General features: G+C 37.6%; 1 protein-coding gene across 1 annotated transcript; it reads right to left on the bottom strand.

The window, feature by feature from the left end:
* Positions 1 to 1,122: 1,122 nt before the first annotated feature.
* On the bottom strand, positions 1,123 to 21,953 carry LOC141919294 (uncharacterized). Its single transcript, XM_074814567.1, has 6 exons — positions 20,471 to 21,953; positions 15,777 to 15,886; positions 6,129 to 6,410; positions 5,870 to 5,909; positions 4,496 to 4,584; positions 1,123 to 3,448 (listed from the first exon to the last, which is right to left on the bottom strand). Exons 2-6 carry the CDS (start codon positions 15,840 to 15,842, stop codon positions 3,224 to 3,226), a joined length of 702 nt encoding a protein of 233 aa, XP_074670668.1. The 5' UTR covers positions 15,843 to 15,886; positions 20,471 to 21,953; the 3' UTR covers positions 1,123 to 3,223.
* Positions 21,954 to 21,957: the final 4 nt, after the last annotated feature.

Genomic DNA, 21,957 nt, shown 5'->3' with positions numbered 1-21,957 from the left:
TGTATACATCATTATCAGGATTTACAGTGGTTTACCATTGTGATATTAATTCAAGTTACTTCAAATACCCTCATGTCAACATCATGATTTAAAATCTTCCCCAGGGACAAAGATTGGATGTAGTTTGCATATTATACAACTATTTCCTGGAAGAAAAAGGAAGAAGTTGCACAAAGTTCGTTTGATACATTATTATCTCTGGGTATATAAAATACTGTCCAAACAGCATGCTCTCTCCTTTTCTACTTCAGTCACCACAAACTTGCATAGGAATGGTAGCTGCGTAAGTGTCTCGTGTGCTTCCTGGAAATCAGTAAACATGCATATGTAAATATATGGATGAAATGGAAATTTCAGGTCAGGCACACATGTTTGATCATTGATAGACATGCACACATTCATACATATGTCTATATATACATGTATCTTCGTATATATAGATACACACATATATATGTATTAGTGCATATATGTATATATGTATGCAAGATGCACTAATAGCACTTCTTTTTAGACAAAACATGTATACCTAAATTTATGTATCAGAATTTGACCACTGCACATCTATATATATGCTGAGAAATACATGAGTAATTGTATTTTTCTGTCTTTACATATTTTACAAATACACATAGTGTAAAACTTTAAAAATACACTATATAAATATGTCAAAGTACCAGAATACTTCAACGCCAAAAGCGATATGCCAGAAAACATAAAGTTTTCAGAGAATTTTGCATCAGAAAATCTGATACAGAGTATCTTTAACTGCTTTTCAGGGGCCAGGGTTTGGCTCCAGCGGCTGGGTGGGATGAGACAGTTACACCTTCGAAGAGCAGAAACTCCACCTGGTGGTAGGTTCGATGATGAAATTTGAGAAAATCAGCAATTCTAAAGCACAATCTTCCAGGGCAGTGAAATCTAGAAATAAAGATTTAAGTTGATACCGTCATCTTTGGGAAAGTAAGAAAAAACAGAGAAAAATGTACTATGAACGTTTCTACAACGTTTTGCTACTCATCAGTTGATGAAAGCCTTTCAGTAATAAAAACCCCTTACATTTTTATCATAAGAGTTGTGAATTTGTTAAAAAAACCCTTTAAATTAATACACATGTACATGTAACTTGTTTTATTTGTTTAATCTTTTTTATTACCGAGTAAGACATGTACAAAAGACATCTGAATAGATTAATTTGCTCCTGCTTCTTCTTAAGCGAAGTGTATGGATCAGATAAATGTACAAGTCCCTGAAACTCCTTTGGTGTACATCAGTTTAGAATCCATTACATAAACTTCTGTAGCATTAGGTTTAAGGGTAATTCCCACTTTAATATTTTTTACTAAATTAGTTCACACTTTAAAAAAAGAAATTGTCCTTATGGTAACAATTTCTGTGACTGATCTCCACTTAAAAAATAATTAAAGCTTATTTAAATTAATGAGGACACTATTTACTTTATTTCTTCCTTTCCACTTCTTTACTATTCACAACAGTACCCAAGTAGAACAGAAACCACATGTGCATTCAGGAAAGCAAGAAAATTTGTAAATATAATGCACATTGGCAGAAAAAAATAGCTCATGTAAGGTTCATTGCAGAACTCAAGAGTAGCCCAAAGAAAAACAACAGAAACAAAAGGATCTTGATTAACTCTGGCAAACGATGACCCAAGCATCTAGGTTTTTAGTATGATGCTTACTGTAGCACAGAGGAGGCCCTGTGAAACAATCTGAGCACCTGCCGTACTTACAGGGACAGAGCATTCAGCTGAGTCAACTTCTAGGTCGAATACAACTCCAGACACTTCTAAATATGTTATATAAAACTTAAGCAATGATGAAACTAGAAAAACTGATAATCCAAAGGCAAAATATGGCCAAAAGCATATTAAAATGTCCTTGTATGTCAGTGAAATTAAATAACATTTTCCTAGGTTTTCTACAATCTGTCCCTTATAAAGTATTCTGAAAAGTACTCACTTCAGAAATAATTCCGTATTTTATATTTATGCTAGAGCTTGTGTATATTCATAAAAACTAAGCATATTTTAGTATGCTTAGTTTTTAGTTTAGGGGCAAACACAGACCCTGGATCAGATTCATCATGGTAAGGGTTATATTTCTTATTCACCTGGACTAAATTTTTAGAAATCAAATTTTATTTAGAGGGAATGTTGGTAATTAGAATAGTGGGTTTGTTATGTCTGCTTCTTGGACTAATTCAAAACACATTCTGATCATTCATACCAGTAATGGGACTCATAACTCCCGCCGCTCAGTCTCCATCTGAAAAAAAGCCAGGTTGCCTGAGAAAAACATGAATATTTAGTCCATAATGATCTGTTTGTCATACCAATGTATTCCATAGTAACTCTGGTTGCATTATTTTCCTGTAAGAAAAGCTTCACTAGAGACTCATTAAGGTATAGATATTCAAAGAACATAGGATTAGAATCCAACCGAAACAACAGTGAGGATGCCCAGTTTTTACTGGGCCTGATTCTGTGAGGAGAGAGTCCCGTCAGCTTATGCTGATTTCAGCAGGAGTGAAGGTGTTCAGCATCTCAGAAATGAAAGGTTTCTCTAAGTCCCAGTTTGGCAGGATACGTATATACTTACACCACTCTTAGGTACTGTTTCAAATGGAACTACTGCCATATATGAAATTAGGCACATACTGAAGTAACTTCCTCAGTAACAGCCTGCATGTTAACTTGAAATTTTTATTGCTACTTTTCTAAGTCAAAACAGAAAGAGGCATATGTATTTCTAAGTAACTGAGTACCCTCTTTAAAATGTGAACTTCAATATTATTACCTTGTTAATAGATTGTTAAACCAAATAATATCTTACATCAAATATTATAATTTTGCAAGAGTAGCATACTGAAAGTGCTACTCTGTAGACTGAAACAGAATAAAATTATTTAGAAAAAAACATGAAATGTCTGTATTCAACTTTTCACATAAAAAAATATATTTTGTTTTACAACACTAACAGTTAAGGCCACAGAACTCCAGCAAGATGCTGATAAGCATTATCAATTGCAATTATTAAAATTACCAATAAATATCAAGAAAATGGTCTGCATGTTTAAAATCACAGCAATCAAATCAATCAAAAAAGCAACCATCAACATCTCTAGTGAGTCATAACCGTTTTCAAGTAAAAATTGCACAATGTGCTTTAAAACCATCACATTCTTATGTACTACAACAGTGTTAGAGTAATACACAAGTAGAAGATTCCATCCTTCTGCTCTGGGTAGTCACAGTTTCCCTGGAATTCTCCAATGTATGATTCTGGTTTTCATCTTTACTGTCTTCACCAGATAAATCTTCCTTTTCTTTTTCTTGTCCACTCTGTAATGATTTTCCAAATCTATCTTCCTTTCTGCTACATACATTCTTCTGGCCTGTCAGTGGCTTCCACTTAAACAGGGAAAACTGAAGTAAAAAACAGGTAAATAGTATGCCTGAAACTGGCATTTCAGTTAACTGAAATTCAAGGTTAAAAAACCCCACAAAACCTTTTGTGTATACCAAGGTCAATTTAGGTCACAAATTTCTCCTTGGTAAAATAAATCATTTTTTCAAAACAAAATGACTATTTAAAAAACGTTAATGGAAAACATTCTGCTGCAATATTTGAAATGTTTCAAAATAGCACAAATGAATCAGAGAAGTTAAAATGATTGCATTTTGTCAAATTACACACTGTACAGTTTGTAAAAAATACTGCAAGTGGTGCAAAATTTTTTTTTGTTTCTTTCAAACAAGAGTCTGAGGCAAAAATATAAGCTCAGACCTGCAAAGCCCCAGAGCAGTAAATACTTAATATGCTTCATTATAAACATGTGTGTAGTCCCCTTAAAGTTAATGACAATGTGTTTTTATGTCAGTGAGACTACACACAGGCTCAAAGTTAACTGGTGCTTAAGGTCTTTGTTCAACAGGAAACACAGCAGCCAGTCTCTGCAGAAGCCCTGGGATCCTAAATCTAAGAAATTACATACAAGGTACTCCTCAACATGCTTTTATATATATATATATATAAAAAAATATATATAAAAATACTCTTTAAATCAGTGCATGTTGGAAATAGATACAAGGTCAGCTGCTGCTTTCAGAGAGAAATATGGTGAAAAATATTTTTAAAATACATCCAATAGGAATCAAGTCCTGAGTTTTTTCACCTCACCAAAATCTGATGTGACCATGTCTTTCATAGGCATGATATACATGAACAGGTGATAACGGACTCTATCTCATTTCTGCTGACAGAACTGCTATGACTTATTTTAATAGAGCAATTATTCGGACAATTTTAAGTTACCACAAAGTAAAATCAAATCTTAAACAGAAGAAACAGGTTGCTCAGCAGTTTAATTGTTTATGCAGATCAGGTAAATTGGGGTATTTTCTTCAGCTTGGTAACTGCCCACTGCCTTCTTGGTCACTGGTAAAACTAGAAGGAAAAATCAGGCCATGTACCTTTTTCCTCTCAACGACTCCTCCAGTTATTTGGTCATCAGTGTTCTCTGAAGAATTGTTCACAGTGTGATTGTCAGTACCTTCTTTCTCTACAATAATATAAACCTTCATATTAACTTCCTTCTGATTCTTGCAAATTAAGAGCAGAAAAAAATGTTCTTCAAATTATTTTTGAAGTAGAAGTCACTAAATAAAATGTGAATCTTAAAAAAAGCAATCAGAATATTCAGTTCAACTTGATGTCCAGCCTGACAAGAACATTTTTATGTTTTTAACCTCTCTATATAATGTCCTTGTATCATTCTCCAGATGCTCGATTTTCAAGAACAGAACACTTCTGGCAGTCACATTATAGAAAATGTTTTGACTTGACACTCGTAGTTTCCTCTTACTGACAGAAGACAATGTCTTGCACACTGATTTTGAAAGGATATTCTAATTTGGAAAAGCTGACTTGCAGGGCAGGAGTTATGGTTCAGCATGGATTTTATTCCATAGAAACAATTCTGGGAAAGAAAGAACTTTCCATCTGAGTTGATGTCCCTGTGTTTAAATTTTCCTATACTGCCTGCAGGAATGATATAAATTTAGAACTTAATATCAAAACTTCCAGATCACTGTATGATGGAAAAATATTTAAGCGTCCATTCTGGACAAGCTATTTCCATTATAATATTGAAAATAAATGGCATAACTTCTTCAGTATTAAGGCAGTGGTCTTTTTTATACTACATTTATTACTTTCTTTCAAAAGAACAAGAATTTGTAAAATAAAATATTTTTTACTTGTCTTGCATATAGGTCACTCAACTTCACACTCCCCAGCTTTTCTGAAGGAATATACAGTTCACTCAAACTGTCATCAAAAGTACAAGCAACATCTAGATTTACATCTTCAGCATCTCTGAACAGTGTTCAGTAATTACCACATTTCACCTAAAATAATCTGTTTGTGAATGTAATGAGGAAATGTCTGTTGACAGAGATGAGAAGGACTTTTGAAAAGCTTCTCTATTGAAGTGAAGAAACATGGCACCTAAAGAAGTTGTTTGAGGGATAATACAATTGCATTACATTGTCACTACACAGCTAGAACTGCTCTTAGCAAGTAAGATATAATCCTGCTAAAAGGACTTCCTCCAATACATAACAGGAAAAAGTAATTTCTTCTTTCAAATCATTAATAATTAGTAATGGTTTTTTGCCTCTCAAATTTCATCACGTCTCAAGAACTGCTTTACCAACTACTGGCAATAAGTGTATCGTTCAGTATTTTTATAATAGAGATTGTTTAGAAAAGTTTTATCTTTTGAAATGTTTTATTTGTTTTTAGAATGTCCATAACGGTCCATTTCTTAGGAGTTGTATTCTTACCCTGCTGAATGATGGTCTCTTTCTGAGTAGTCTCTTCTGTCTATAGAGAGACAAAACAATGAAATTTCTACTTTCAAACTTGTTAAAAAATAAAATGTTTAATTATTAACACCTACATACATGTTCCTCCCTCTACCAAAACCACCCATAACACCAGCTTTGCATTTCCAAGGTAACTACACATACATTCAAACTAATATAAGTTATAGAACCAAATTCTTTCAGAGACAAATAACTTAATAGGAATAAATGCTTTTACCTCTACAGTTTCCACTGTGCTATTACTGCTTTTCTCTCCCTCAGCTGTTTTACTATGCTTCTCCTTTTCATATTTTTCCTCTATTTCCTCTTCTTTCTCTGTTCCTTCCCCTCCTCCTCCTGCTTCTTCTCCTCCTGCTTCTTCTTTTTCTTCTCCTTCTTCTTCTGTTTCTTCATCATCATCATCATCATCATCATCTTCATCATCATCATCATCACCATCATCATCACCATCATCATCACCATCATCATCAGTCTCTTCATCTCCAGACAAGTTTTGTTCCTTTGACAAAATGGCCAAAACATAATTTTGAAACTCATGCTGCACAATTATACCATGGTCCTCATCCTACACCAGTTAATCATGCATCATAATTGGACTAAGAATAAGAAAACTCAGAAGAAAATGTTCCAAGGAGTAGATAGAGTAAGGACAAAGACAGGAGCCCTCATTCAAGGTTTGCTAATTTTAACCGATTTAAAAACAACAGACCTCCAGTGAACATTAGGAGTGCAGCAGACTCTTACGTTTTGCTAACGTGTGTCTCCTTAATGGAAAAACAATGAAAACAAATTTGGTTTTGGAAACAAAATACTTATTTTAAAAGTTTGAAATATGTATAAGTAACACAAGCAGTAGTAATACCAACGCTGAAAAAAATAATCTATTGCCCAAGAAAATTAATAAAACAATACCAGATACAATGTTCTGATTCATCTGATTCAACATAGACACTATCATTTGAATTTAAGTTGGTTTCAGCCTGGGATAAAACTTCAATATAGTAAAATAAAATAGCCAGGGGTATTATAAAATAAATTTTAAAAAGTAAAAATGCTATTTTTGTAAAAATGTGTAAAAAAAAAAGAACCAATTATATCCTTATTACTCTATTCAATCAGATTGCCATTACTATGACATTTATGTATTTATAACAGCATGAAATACAGTATTTTAAACAGAAAAATTCTCGCTCCCATTGCAGAAATATAAGAGGCTAAACCAAGTCCAAAATGGACTTCTGATGTCAAATCAAGTGAAGCTTTATCATTGCATGAGAGTATCCAGATGTTCTATTACCCGTTTGCATTCTGATGATTTTCTTCTATGACTGATTGAAATACAGGTATTGAACCAGTATTTTATGTTAAAGAAATCTGAACAACAAAACACTTCCGTTCCACTCCAGCTTATGCCATGCTGGGAACTGGTGAGAATGATCTGCATGCTCTTTTGAAAGTGTGGTAGAGGAACGGGTCTTTTTTTGAACACCTTTGTATACTTTGGTCCAAATGCTGTCTCTTATTTTTTGTCAATGTTTTCCTTACTCCCTCTTACTTTTTTTAATTTTTGTTTCTTGTCTCCACAATGACTCTCTTCATGCTCATCAGAAGGTAACTTGCTAGTCAGGAGACCATTAGCTAATGTTTCTAGAGGTTGAACACAAGGCTGCTTAGCCAAGAATATTTAGAGGTATGCAAAAGCTTAATAGGTTAGTTGTTTCTCAGCCTGTACTCTTCTGGGTGAGTTAACTGTGTAGCAAAGTATTTTTGGACCTTACTTGGAAGCTTTCCGCCACCTTAAGCACAACTGCACACCTGTAATTAAGAATCACAATGATACCACAGACATTTAGCTTATACCACTTTCATTGTTCTCTTTTGCCCCATTGTCCACAGGCTTGTCTGGTGCCCTTTGCAACTTCACAGACCAAATTTTAAAACTTTGGACAAAAAGCCTCACTGTGCATACCAGCATGTGCAGCAGAGTTAATGGGAGTTCTCCACAGTGCCTCGCACCTGTGCATCACACACAACATTCTGAGAACTGCTGTGAAATGGGCTAGTAGCAAAGATTAATCCTGTATGCGATCAGGCTACACATTAACCATACACTGACACTACAGAGAGCACCTCAGAAACTGAAGGTACCCTGGTAGTGCGTTATATTGCCAGCTACATATTCCAGCTCCAGAAAAGTTAGGAATGAAATAAAAGCAGAAATCACCAGTGCCATTGGTAGAAAGTCCCTTTTGTAGCATAGCACAGCCATGATCCAAACAACTGGCATTCTGCAACAGATGCATTCATCCAGATGCAGCTCACCTTACTGGGGAAAAGACCTTCTACTAACAGACACCTTCCCGTATTTCCTTAACTGAGGCTTCTTCCAGTCAGCTTTCCAATTTGTCTCTGTATTTCACTGCAAACAGTGAAAAAGGCAATCTGTTTCAACTCTAACGAAAGAAAATCAAGTGCAAAATATTTTGGTGAGATCATAGAATCATTTAGGTTGGAAAAGACCTTTAAGATCATAGAGCCCAACCATTAACCTACACTGCCAAGTCCACCACTAAACCATGTCCCTAAGTGCCACAACTACATGTCTTATAAATAACTCCAGGGAGGTATTTAAACCACTTCCCCGAACAGTCTGTTCCAAGGTTTGATAACCATTCATTTCTTCTTGCACAGCAAGTAGACTGAGCAGCAGTGCCAGCACACACAATACCATTAAGGGTAGAGTGCACCATTTCATATTACCACCTGGTCGTGTGCCCTGGCACTTATTGTGCAGGTTCCCGGCTGCAGTGCCTGAAGATTCCCAGTGGCGATCCCACTGTCATTTCCTGGGGGCTCCACACAGTGGAAAGTCTTCTGAGAACAAGCAAAACCACTGTAAGAATCCTGTCTCCTGGCATTTCCAACAGGTAAACAGGTAGGAGGAAAATGACAGCAGGTTTCACAAGGGTGTGATCTTTTTTTGAAAAAAAAAATATTTTCGGTTTAGTGAGAAGATTGATTATGAAGCTAAACATGACAAACTCTTTACAAACTTGACTCTTCTATAATACACTCCAGCATCTATGATGGAAAGCAAGAACTAATAATTATGCCACATTTCTAGGAGCTGAGAAAAGGTTGCTTCTTACCTATCATTATATCCGAGGAACAATGAACAATAAAAACTGAAAATGTTTTCATCTAAACTCCATTGGAAGTGGTGTTATTTATCACTGGCAGAGTTTATCTGTAGACGTGAATGGTACCACTATGGGTACACTGCAATATTTAATATAGAAGTGTTTATAGAGATAACATATGCACAGGATTTTGTCTTTGTGAAAAATGTAAAAACCCTCCACTGGATAAAATACTGACACTCAGGTTTCCAGAGGACCTGCCTGAGCAGGTCCAGAGGAGGCCATGAAGATGATCAGGGGGCTGGAGCATCTCCCCTGTGAGGACAGGCTGAGAGAGTTGGGGTTGTTCAGTCTGGAGAAGAGAAGGCTCCAGGGAGGCCTTATAGCAGCCTTCCAGTATTTAAAGGGGGCTACAGGAAAGATGGGGAGGGACTCTTTATCAGGGACTGTAGTGATAGGACAAGGGGTAACAGCTTTAAACTGAAAGAGGGTAGATTTAGATTAGATGTAAGGAAGAAATGCTTTATTGAGAGGGTGGTGCAGCACTGGAACAGGTTGCCCAGAGAAGCTGTGGCTGCCCCCTCCCTGGAAGTGTTCAAGACCAGGTTGGACGGGGCTTTGAGCAACCTGGTCTAGTGGAAGGTGTCCCTGCCCATGGCAGGGGGGTTGGAACTAGATGATCTTTAAGGTCCCTTCCAACCCAAACCAGTCTATGATTCTAGTCCAGCTTGGAACTACTGAAAATTTTTACCCCACTTTATAAGCACATGTAAGTATCTCTAGCTCTGCTGATATGGAGATACTGGTTAAGTAGTTACAACAAAAATACCTATGATCCATATAGTGTGGGCAATAAAAGCAGTTAGGATGTGAGTTCTCAGAGAGGAACTTCTCCTAATTACATAGTAAAGAGTCATGACATAGTCACTTGAAAATCAGTCCCAAAGTCAAACTGATATGATAAAAGCTCTTCTTCCAATTCTTACCTTTTCAATTACATAATCCAATCTCAGAAATGAGCTATACTTCTAGCCTCATCTCCAGGCACACTTGATCTCCAGCTTTCTATCCACTGACAACTGTTTTCCTCCTCATCTAAATATTCAAAACATAGTTTAAGAAATGCAAAGCTTGTTTCCTTTCAAAACCATTCCTCCTGCACAGATAATAAGGTGTCTAATGAGGAACAGCACTCTAATTCTCATTAAGCTAGCAGCTAAATCTACGGAAAGTAACCAAGAAAACCAGAACTTGCTGTTTATAAATAATTCCTAGAAGCACAGTCTAGTGCTAAATTAAAAAAGATAGCAAGGAAGAACACTTTTTTTTTTTTTTCCCTGTAAATCTGGTGAATATCTCATCAGAACTAAATGCTCCAAATGGCTAGGAAAGTTGTCATAGAATAACATTTAAAAAGACATCTTTCTGCTTCTTCATAGAGCTATCATTGATCAGTGGGACTTAGAACAGCATTATTCTAAGAATAAAATTTTATCAAAGTACAAAATTACTGTCAGCATTCTAGAATTTCTCTATCCTGGTAAGCAGAATCAGGTGGACTCATATTTAGCATACTTGAAAAAAAAAAGCAGAGCATAATCAGTGTGATGTCATCCATATCAACACAGTTATAGCATTTCAGAAACTGTACACCAAGATCCCACGGTAGCCTTATAGAACTTACAAGACTTATGTACAACTCCTATGCATACAAAATCACTGATCTTTTACCCCTGCATAATGGCTGAACTTCTACCTGTACTGCTCCACAGGTTCTGCTTACAGCGAACTTACGTATCAGGTTTGGATTCTATCATAAAGAAAATGTTTCCTATTAGCCTAAACAAAGACATCTAAATGCAGGAGTCTACAAAGGAGATAGAATCTAAGCTGCCATTGTAGTTATCAGAAATCTTTGGTGGAATTCCTTTGGTAAGTGCCACTCAGACATTCTAGGAATCTGAGACATCCTTACATTGGGCTTATGGAGATGTGCATCATTCTGGACCCCAACTCACAGCTATGCAGGACACCCCACAACACTTAAAATCACACTAGATGTGTTTGTTTAGGCAACTGAGCAATGCTCCTCATCAAAAAAATCAGTGGAGCTGAGAGACACTCATTTCACCCCGAAGAAGACACCTACTATTGTTAACTGAACAGCTTCCCAGACTGACCACGTTTACATTTACTGTATTTCCAGCTTGCCACAGGTGTCTCTGTCACCCTATCTGTTCAACTTCCAAAATAACCCGTTTTGAATAATAACTCTGATAACACAGTTTTACTACTGTCACTTTTACTTGTTCATTTATAGGCATGTTTTGGAGAGTTTTCACCAATGGTAGTGAAGGAGAGATGAGAATGTCATACTACAGATACTCTTTTTAGTTTAAAGGATGAATCATCTGGCCATTAAAAACAATCTCTGAAGAATTTGAGGTTACTAATTAAAGCAAATATATATATGTATTATATATATGTACATATTGTTATGTTATATGTATGTATAATCTCTGCATTATTCCCTTTCATCCTGCTTTAGGAGGTTTATTTTCTTATTCCACTTTAAATTCCCTATTCACAGAGAGATAATGCTGTTAAGAGTAACTTCAGGAGTTTCACCTCTGAAGTTGAGACACAGAGAAGCTGACTTGGCCAAGGTCACAAACAGAAAGTCAAAAGTAGTAAAGAACATAAAAGTAAAATATTTGAAACAGTTTTCATTTAAGCTTGAGGTTCCAGTTTCTTCAAGGACAAAAAAGTGGTCAGTACTATGAAACAACCTTAAACATTTTGTACCTCTAGTATAATATATCAGTACAGTGGAACATCAGTCCTGAAAAGATGACCTTGCAGACTTAACAGACTAAACAGACTTTGTATAACTGCTTTGCATAACTTTTGGCATGCATTAACACTGATTTTCCTGTAAACATAGAACTTCATAACAAGTCATTCTTAAGAATAAATTTGCTGTATCCAAGCTTTAAGGGACAAATGATCTTACCTGCTTACAGTTTTGCAAAAGTATTGCCTCAGGGGGTATAACTGTCTTCTGCTAAAATGGCTAAAATTCTTTGGGCAGATTAATACAGAATAAATCAAAGAATCATAAAATGGTTTGGGTTGGAAAGGACCTTAAAGATCATCTAGTTCCAAGCCCCTGCCACAGGCAGGACACCTTCCACTAGACCAGGTTGCTCAAAGCCCCGTCCAACCTGGCCTTGAACACTTCCAGGGAGGGGGCAGCCACAGCTTCTCTGGGCAATCTCTGCCACACCACCCTCACAGTAAAGAATTTCTTCCTTACATCTAATCTAAATCTACCCTCTTTCAGTTTAAAGCTGTTACCCCTTGTCCTATCACTACAGTCCCTGATAAAGAGTCCCTCCCCATCTTTCCTGTACCCCCCTTTAAATACTGGAAGGCTGCTATAAGGTCTCCCTGGAGCCTTCTCCAGACTGAACCACCCCAACTCTCTCAGCCTGTCCTCACAGGGGAGATGCTCCAGCCCCCTGATCATCTTTGTGGCTTCCTCTGGACCCACTCGAGCAGGTCCATGTCCTTCTTATGCTGGGGGCCCCAGAGCTGGACACAGCACTGCAGGTGGCGTCTCATGAAAGAGGAGTAGAGGGCAAGAATCACCTCCCTCGACCTGCTGGTCATACTTCTCTTGATGCTACCCAGGGTACGGTTGACTTTCTGGGCTACGAGCGCACATTGCTGGCTCATAGTCAGTTTTAAATCCACTAACACCCCCAAGTCCTTCTCCACAGGGCTGCTCTAAATCCACTCAGTGCCCAGCCTGTATTTGTGGTGAGGATTGCCCTGACCCACGTGCAGGAGCTTGCACTTGGCCTTGTTGAACTCCATGAGGTTCACACAGGCCCACCTCTCAAGCCTGTCAAGGTCCCTCTGGATGGCATTTCCCTTCCCTCCAGCCACAGGTTGGTGTTATTGGCAGACTTACTGAGGGTGCACTCAATCCCACTGTCCATGTCACCAACAAAGATGTTAAACAGCACTGGCCCCAATACCAACCTCTGAGGAACACCACTCATTGCTGCTATCCACTCGGACATCGAGCTGTTGACTGCAATTCTTTGAGTGCGACCATCCAGCCAATTCCTTATCCACCAAGTGGTCCATCTGTAAACCCATGTCTCTCCAATTTAGAGACAAGGGTGTCGTGTGGGACAGCGTCAAATGCTCTGCACGAGTCCAGGTAGATGACATCAGTTGCTCTTCCCTTATCCATCAACACTGTAACCCTATTGTAGAAGGCCACCAGATTTGTCAGACACGATTTGCCCTTCATGAAACCATGTTGGCTGTCACCAACCACCTCCTTATTTTTCATGTGCCCTAGAATAGCTTCCAGGAGGATCTGCTCCATGATCTTGTTGGTGAGACTGACTGGCCTGTAGTTCCCCAGGTCTTCTTTCTCTATATCCCAGGTAACTAGGTCTCCCATTTCCTTCTGGAGAGGGCCCACATTTTCCCTAGTCTTCCTTTTATCACCAACATACCTGTAGAAGCTTTTCTTGTTGCCCTTGATGTTCCTGGCCAGGTTTAATTCTATCACGGCTTTGGCCTTCCTAACTGATCCCTGGCTGCTTGCACAATTTCTCTGTATTCCTCCTAGGCTACCTGTCCTTGCTTCCACCCTCTGTAGACTTCCTTTTTATGTTTGAGCTTCTCCACGAGCTACTTGTTCATCCATGCAGGCCTCCTGGTGGTCATACCTGACTTCCTTTGTTAAGATGCATCACTCCTGAGCTTGGAGGAGGTGATCCTTGAATATTAATCAGCTTTCTTGGGCCCCTCTTCCCTCCAGGGCTTTATCCCATGGTACTTTGCCAAGCAGATCCCTGAAGAGGCCAAAGTCTGCTCTCCTGAAGTCGAGGGTAGCAAGCCTGCTGTGCATCCTCCTCACTGTCCTATCTTGAACTCCACCATTTCATGGTCACTGTAGCCAAGGCTGCCCTTGAACTTCACACTCCCCACCAGCCCCTCCTTGTTAGTGAGAACAAGGTCCAGCATAGCACCTCTCCTCACTGGTTCCTCTATCACTTGGAGAAGGAAGTTACCATCAACTATCATCAATACAGGAACCTCCTGGATTGCTTATGCCCTGCTGTGTTGTCCCTCCAACAGATACCGGGGTGGCTGAAGTTCTCCATGAGGACCAAGACTTGTGAACATGAGGCTGCTCCTATCTGTCTATAGAGGGCCTCATCCACTTGGTCTTCCTGGTCTGGTGGCCTGTAACAGACCCCCACTATAACATCACCTGTCCCTGCCTTCCCTTTAATCCTGACCCGTAAGCTCTTGGTTGGCTCCTCATCCATCCCCAGGTAGAGCTCCATGCATTCCAGATGGTCACTGACATAGAGGGTGACACCCCCTGCTCACCTCCCCTGCCTGTCCTGTTTAAGGACACTCTGTCCTTCCATTCCAACACTGCAGTCATAGGAGCCATCCCACCATGTCTCCATGATGCCAAGAAGATTGTAGCCCTGCAGGCATGTCCACATCTTTAGCTCCTCTTGTTTATAAAGACATTTCTTTTCTGAATGCTCTCTAAAAATGTGCTCTTATGTCTACAGGAGAGGAAAAAATTTTACTCTGTTCCATACTGTTGTTTCACCTGGTGTCATGCTCTGGCTGAAAGACTGAAAGTTTCACTGAAGACATGTCTCATGGTAGACCTTGCTCAAATGACAACTGCGAACTAGGTTTCTCTATATTGACATAACCAGTGCATCACAGATGCTTCCTGGATACTTTATGGAGCTCTGACAGATGGGCTGTTCATAATTAGTATTTCAGAAGGAAATGCTTATGGTTTCTTTCCAAGCCTCCTCAAGAAGTCAAAATATTTTATGTTTGCCACCACCATTTTATATTTCTAGGGAAGAAAATCTCAAAACCACTGATGAGAAAAATTTAGTTGCAGATCTTTTAAAAATCTAGTGAAATATCAGTGATGAAGAAAAATCTGTAATTATGATGTGTACCACTTGGAAATGGAGTTCTGGGAAGCTCTCGTTTACAGGAAAGGTATTTCTGTTTCTAGTTGTCCTGGAAACTGTTAAAAATCCACAGAGAAGATTATTAAAGAGAACTATGAATGAGGTAGGCAGCTACATGCTTCTTCCTTGGTGTTGTTCTGCCAAGCAGCTATAAAACAGCAATTGCTTAGCAGTTTTTAATCATTTAAGAAACAAATTTCTCCCATTACCTGTCCAGCCTATTACCTTTAGATGCCCAAAAGCATGCCATGGCTCTCTTACGTGCCTATACAACAACTGAACGGAATACATACTAGTAGGAGTTTCACTATGAAGTAGAAGACTCTTAGTGGATGGGTATCAGGTCTGAGGAGGTTGGTCAGTGGGCATAATGCTGTCATATGGGACTGAACAATGCTCCCTTTGTAGAGCACTGGTAAAGACAACTACAAAATATGTTTCTCCAGACCATCTTTCTTTTTTGATGCAGGACTGAAGAAGAACAGGTGGAACAAACATCCTCCACTAGCAATCATTTTGCTCTCCAAAATACTAGTGCACATCAATGTCATTGCTGAATTGTCCATGCTGGGAAAATCCACTGTGTTAACATTTTACTAAAACAGCATTTAAAGTAACAATATTAACCATGATTTTACATGCAGATGAGAGGGAAAAAAAAAAAAAAAAAAGAGCTCTGTTTACCCTTTGTGGGTTGGAGATATATGGATGGGTAGGCATGCAACATTTTGTTGATATTGATCTTGTCATGATGTCATCTGGTGTGAAGTGACTGGAAACACTGCCTGACAAAACTAAGATACATAAGTAAATAAGTAAAGCTAAGATACATACCTTGTCGTTTCTTACTTAGCAGTTACAGTGAAAGCTTAATATCTTAAAATCCACATAGTGCTAGCCATTTGTCATCAGGAATTTGAACTGAGCTTTTATTTTGTAGCTTTTAACATAGAAAAGTTACTAGCTTGGCTACTCTAAACCTTAGAGAAGTATCTTTCACTTTAATGATTACTAAAGAAAGAGCTGTCCAGTTTGATGACTGACAAAATTCAAAGACATAAGTACTCAAATGAGAGATGTAACAGGTGATTCTTTCAATTACAGGCAGTAAGGCAGTCAAGCAGCCAAACTAGGCTTTCCTTATATACTGTCATGGAGATAAACAGCTGAATGCAGCTGAAAAAGCCAGGCCTGTCACCACAACTAGAGGTTAACATCTAGACTTCCACTAGGTCATACTGGTTTCCTGATTGTACAATTCTATGTCAGGAGCACTTGACATGGATTACCTGATAGTTACAAGAGTCCCTTAATGCTTCTATTCCAGTATCCTGGAATACTAATGCAATGCTGAACTCATAATTTCAGGCACACTGTGCAGACAGTGAAACAATTGGAAATCATTTTTATGTCACCCATGAGTTTCCGTTGCTACATGTCAAGCAAACACTGAACTTTAAAAGATAGTTATGACTTCTTGTAAATATGATGGAAGAAAATGTTTTGAAGTAGTAGATGCCCACATAGTGATACAATGATTACCCTGAATATGTGATGACTAATTACAATAGTACTTGTGATACTTCAATTGCATCCTCCAACAGGATGGTGTCACTCTGAGAAAAATGGAATAAAATAGTGAATGCACAGCTGTAAATAATGGTGTTAGAAACTGATTGAGCAAATTAATTTTTCATTGTTGTTTTCCTGAGTCTTTTTCTGCCAATACTTTGCTATGCAATATATTTTATTTACTAAAAGCCAAACACAGCGACCTACCAGTTTCCACAGATCTGCACACTTTTGTCACAGGCTGGCAGTGCACATATTTTGCATTAAGAGAATTCATCTGATCACATTTATTAATCAAGATTTTAGGTGTCATTCTGAGTTAGTACACTGACATTTATTACAGAGTAGTAGACAGTCCTTTTTTATGGCATTATCTTAAAGATGATTTCAGTTGACTTTGGTGTAATTATTCTGTGGCTTACCAGCTTGCTGCTGTGGGTGTACCTGGAGAAAGATACATCTCTGCATTCTTGTTTGAGTAAAAATAACTACTTAAAAATGTATAAAATTTTAATGTAAAATGACATTCTAAAAAAGATGGTATTTGTACTCTGAGGTTTTAGATTTTGACTATTCACTACAGAACCAATTTAAATATATTCTCTTTCTCCAGCAATTCAGAACAAATTTTTATTATTTATTCCCCAAGATAAACCAACATCTGAAATAGCTCAGATGTACTACATCTTTCATATACAAAACTGTTATCTTCTCCAAAAAGTTTGCTTTCTTTGAAGAACAAATAAATAATATCAGTTTCCAGGATGAAAAGGAAAAAAAAAAAAACCTCTATAGAACTAAAAAGAATTTTTTAGGTGTTTGGTGAAGAATCATAAAACAAGTTGGAGACTGTTTACATCAAGTATAATCTCTTATGAGTTACTTTACATAGTAACCCTTTAATATTCAGTCACTTGGAAATAGCATACCAAAATAACTCCTGGGTACTTAAGCAAAACAGATGAAATATAATGAGCAACTCCAAATCAGAATATGTTGGTGTTATCTCAAAAACTTAGTGTGTCTCTGGAAGATATTATGCTGAATAAAATGAATTCTTAATGCTAACAGACACAGAGAAAAACTAACTTGGGAATTAGCCCACACTTGGATCCAGTTTGTGCATTTTTTCCAAATTCTTACAGAAAAAAGTTCTAGTGTCTGGAGTTTGTCATGCAGCTCCCACTTATTTGTAAGTGAATGAGGACAGTCACTACTTTCTGCTTTTATTGTGCCACATAGCTTAGAGTACTGCATGTCTCTCCAAAATCCTGTGCTTTTTGTTGAAATTCTGCCTTAATCATGCTGATTATTATTCAATGCTTGGATAAAAATACGGGGAAAGGCAAATTTTCACCAATAACACCACAGCATGCAGAAAGGTTCTTCAAGATTCTCTGTTCTCTGTACACTCCTGAAAAAGATGCCCTACAGTCACTGCTAAAATCTCCACAGCCTGCAAGACTGTGTGTCTCAGGGGAGATCCTCCATTTCAAAATACTCTAATGTAAAAGTGGTGATTTCTGCGCACAACCATCAATAATCATTAAACCCATTCTCATCTTGTATGGGTAGATTTTCCAAGGCACACACAGCTCAGCAACACAAGTCCCACCAGATTCCCCATGCAATTGTTCTCCATGTCATGCTGGCACGTGGGGAAGTTCTACCCCAGCTATTGGAAGGCTGGGTTTAAAGCATGGCTTGATTTCTTTCTGTACTCTTGATACAAGACACATTCAGGTTTGCTTTGTTCTTCTCCTCAGAGATGGCAATGAAGTGTCTAGTAAAAGAGATTAAATTTTGGAGCAGTTTTGCTGCTGGGTTTCTAATTAAGAGAGTCATTTTGTGCCTTGGCTAGATGCTGAATAGAATGAAAGTAAGTATTTTAAACTTCCTGTCAGAAAACCAGCCTCTGCCAGGGTGACTCACAATCTCAAACTCATATTAGATTGGTCATTGTTGTTGACCTCACAGCTGAACAGCACAGGCTCTTGTATTATCAATTGGTACACAGGGAGTGGAAAATGCTACTCTTCAATACTACTGTGATCTATATCCATACAGGTATAGGTGCAGATAAAGGCTTTGTTTAATATAAAATTCTGCTTAGAGCTACCTTTGTTTAACTCGCTCTCTCACTCTCAGTATGAACCCATAAATACTTTACATTTCACACAAACCACAAATGCAAGAAAGGTGCAGTACTCATGAGAAATTACAAAGCTCTAAATCTGTAATGATGAACCTGGGACATTCCAGCAGACTGCCCTGCAACCAACCTCAGACAGAAAGAGAGGGATGTCTGATCTTTCAGTGCTGGGACATTTATGAAAGCCAGAATGGTAAATATCTTTACACTTGATATTTCAGGGCCCTGATAATAAATATTTTCATAACTAAGTATGGGGTTTTGAGATAACAGGATTAATATTTGTTCAGATTGTTATAGCATGAGGTTGCCGAGCAAAGAAGCAATAGACACTATCACAAATCCTTAAAAAGGACAGCGATTAAGTGTACTTGCTTTTTCTTTTGGCAACAGAAAAATAAAGCCTCTGTAGCTCTCAGCAGTGCAATTTTCCGATGCCAAAGCTATCTCTCCAAAATCCTTTCAGTATGCAGAAGCTAACCTCTCCTCTCTCATTACAAAAAAAGTGTATAAAAATATTACAGCTCAGTGAGTGACTTCAGATCATGAACACGCTCAGAACTTCACTGAGGACAAAACTGTACATTTGCCATTTGTGCAAGCAAAGTATTTGCTCAGTTGCTCAGAGAGTATCACAGTACTAAACACTGTCATTTATTTGAATTGCACATTTAGAAATGAGTTGAGAATTTGCCCTTTTACATTTACTTTGCCCTTTTTTTTCCTTTTTACAGATCTGACAACATTCTTTTGTCTGAAGATCCTGTTGTTGCTAGGCTTGATTCTGCTTCCCATAATACTCAGTATAAAATTAAAGATAATACACAGAAGTTCAGGTGAATTCACTGTTCATAAATACAGCCTATATGCACTAAGAAAAAACTCAGATTGCATTAAAAAAGATGCTCTGCCTTTAGTAACTCTCATTTGTTTTATAGTATTTAACAATACTTTTGCTAAATGACTAGATTCACACCACAAATTCAATTAATAAAAATAAAAGACTGTTTGCTATTCTGAGAGGCAAGATCTAGAAGGTAGAGTCATCTTTCGATAAAGTAAGCTAGAATTTATCTTAAAAGCTGGCTAATGCTAAGAAAAGCTAGGGAAAAAACCTAAAAGCAATGGAAACAAAAACTGAATGTCCTTTTCTGCATGATTCCTAAAGGTCTCATTCTAAAGAATATATCTATGCTCATCATGTATCTATCCAGATAAGACACTGGGACAAAAAACAGTGAATGAAAACCAGACATTTTCTGTAGTTTGGAGAAAGACATTTTTTTTATTCAGCATCAATTATGCAGAGATAATTATTATCTGAATAAACAATTTGATATTTTCAGATATAATGGAAAAATTTACCTGCTGAAATTTTGCAGGCATAACAGAAGAGCTATGCTACAGCATATTCAAAAGTAATCTAGAGCACCCTCATCTCTAACAGGAGCTGTGTGGCAAGAGCAGACTTGCACCCTGCTCCCCCAAAACAGAATATATGCTTGTAATTCATGACTGCAGTATGTGCATGTGTAATTCTGTGAACATGTATGTGAGAGCGTTCAGGGGGATTAAAACTTCTGAGATTAGCTGCAGAAGGGTGCTTAGAAATTTGCAGGTGCTTATTAACATTTTATGGATGCCTAGTGGTTACCTGCTTTATTGCCGCTCTTGATCTTGAATGGGTAGTTGGCTGATTGCTGGTTAACTGTTATTAATAAATCAATAAACCACTTTGATCTTGATTTGATTTAAACCACATAGCTGAACAGTTTTTCCATGTGACAACCATGAGTGAATACATCACGAAGAGGGATTGTTCGTGATGTTCTTTTTTCTAATAGAAGAATACAGAGACATCAAATGAAGGTACCAAAAGACAGATTCAAGACAAAAAAAGAAGTTAGTTCTTCCAACAACGTGTAAAGTAATATAAGAATTGTCTGCCAAAGCATGTACTGGATGCCAAACGGGTTAAAAATTGATTGAAAGAAATTCATGGAAGAAAAATGGCTATTAAACATAATAGGTATATCTGCTGAACCACAAATTATTGAATATACTGAATATATTTGGTATACTAAACAATTACACAGGAGAAGTAACGCTACACGTGTGGTCCATTCTTGTATTTTTTGCCAGGCATTCACCAGTGGCCACTGACAGAAAAAAGATATTGGACTAGATAGACCTTTGGTCTGAGCAATCGTCTGTTTTCTCTCTCTATTGAGGGACTTTTTCTACTAAAAACTAGTTCAGGAGTACTTCTGCCATGTTGCTTAAATACTGCATATAAATCTTTTTGTATCCCATAATAAATACCAAGGACATACTGAATTTCCACAAAACCACAAGTACCAAACTTTATAAACCAGTATGAGTCAAACTAAATAAAATTCCACTCGTTACACTAATGGAGTTCCAAAGTCCCCCCAAAGCCCAGAAACGTTGGCACAGTGTACCATTTATGTAATGATTCTGTGGAAAACCCTTAGAAGTGCTGGAGTAATGCTCTGCTTTTCCCCTACCACAGGAATGATCCACACAACAATATAAAATCAGTTCTCAATTCAATGAATTTTCATCCAGACAAAACAAAGAAGAGGAGATGCCCATAACTTGGATTCCTTTACTCTCCTGAGAAACTTTATGCTATCAGCACATGTTAGGAGAGGAACAACAAATGGTCCCCATTTGCCTAAGGATTTAGATTAAAAGCTACAGCCAAATAGTAAATGTGGAGATATTCCTGTGTGGAACTGGAATCACTTGCTTCAAAGTGCTCTCACTTTTTTCCCCCTCTGTCTAGCAAATATTTTTCACAAGAAATAACAGATTTTTTTCACAGCAGAGTTTTCTTCCAAAGCTGAATTTTAGAATCACAGATAAGTAGATGTCGTATCTAAGAAACATGGGTTTAGGCCTATAAAAATACTTTTCAATATTACTCTAAGTTTAGTCACAGTAACATCCTAATCTTTCCTAAGAAAAATAAAATAACAGAGCTTAGCTCCACTTAGTTTCAAAAGTAAGTATTTTCACAGCAGTTCAGTGATAATCAGCACTTCTGTGAAATAACCAAGGACTCCACAGTTAGAAAGAGCTGTTTTCTTGGGAAGTGCATTTAACTGTTAAAATATT

This window comes from Strix aluco, chromosome 2, assembly GCF_031877795.1.
Source record: "Strix aluco isolate bStrAlu1 chromosome 2, bStrAlu1.hap1, whole genome shotgun sequence".
Lineage (NCBI taxonomy): Eukaryota > Metazoa > Chordata > Aves > Strigiformes > Strigidae > Strix > Strix aluco.
Note: the sequence above shows the minus strand (reverse complement) of the source record. Positions and strands in the feature narration are given on the sequence as shown.

Coding starts and splice junctions, on each gene's coding strand:
- LOC141919294 (XM_074814567.1), bottom strand. CDS start 15,842: ATGACAAGATCAATATCAACAAAATGTTGCATGCCTACCCATCCATAT. Junction 6,411..15,776: donor ATATCTCCAACCCACAAAGG/GTAAACAGAGCT, acceptor ATTTTGTCAAAG/GAACAAAACTTGTCTGGAGA. Junction 5,910..6,128: donor GCACAGTGGAAACTGTAGAG/GTAAAAGCATTT, acceptor GTCTCTCTATAG/ACAGAAGAGACTACTCAGAA.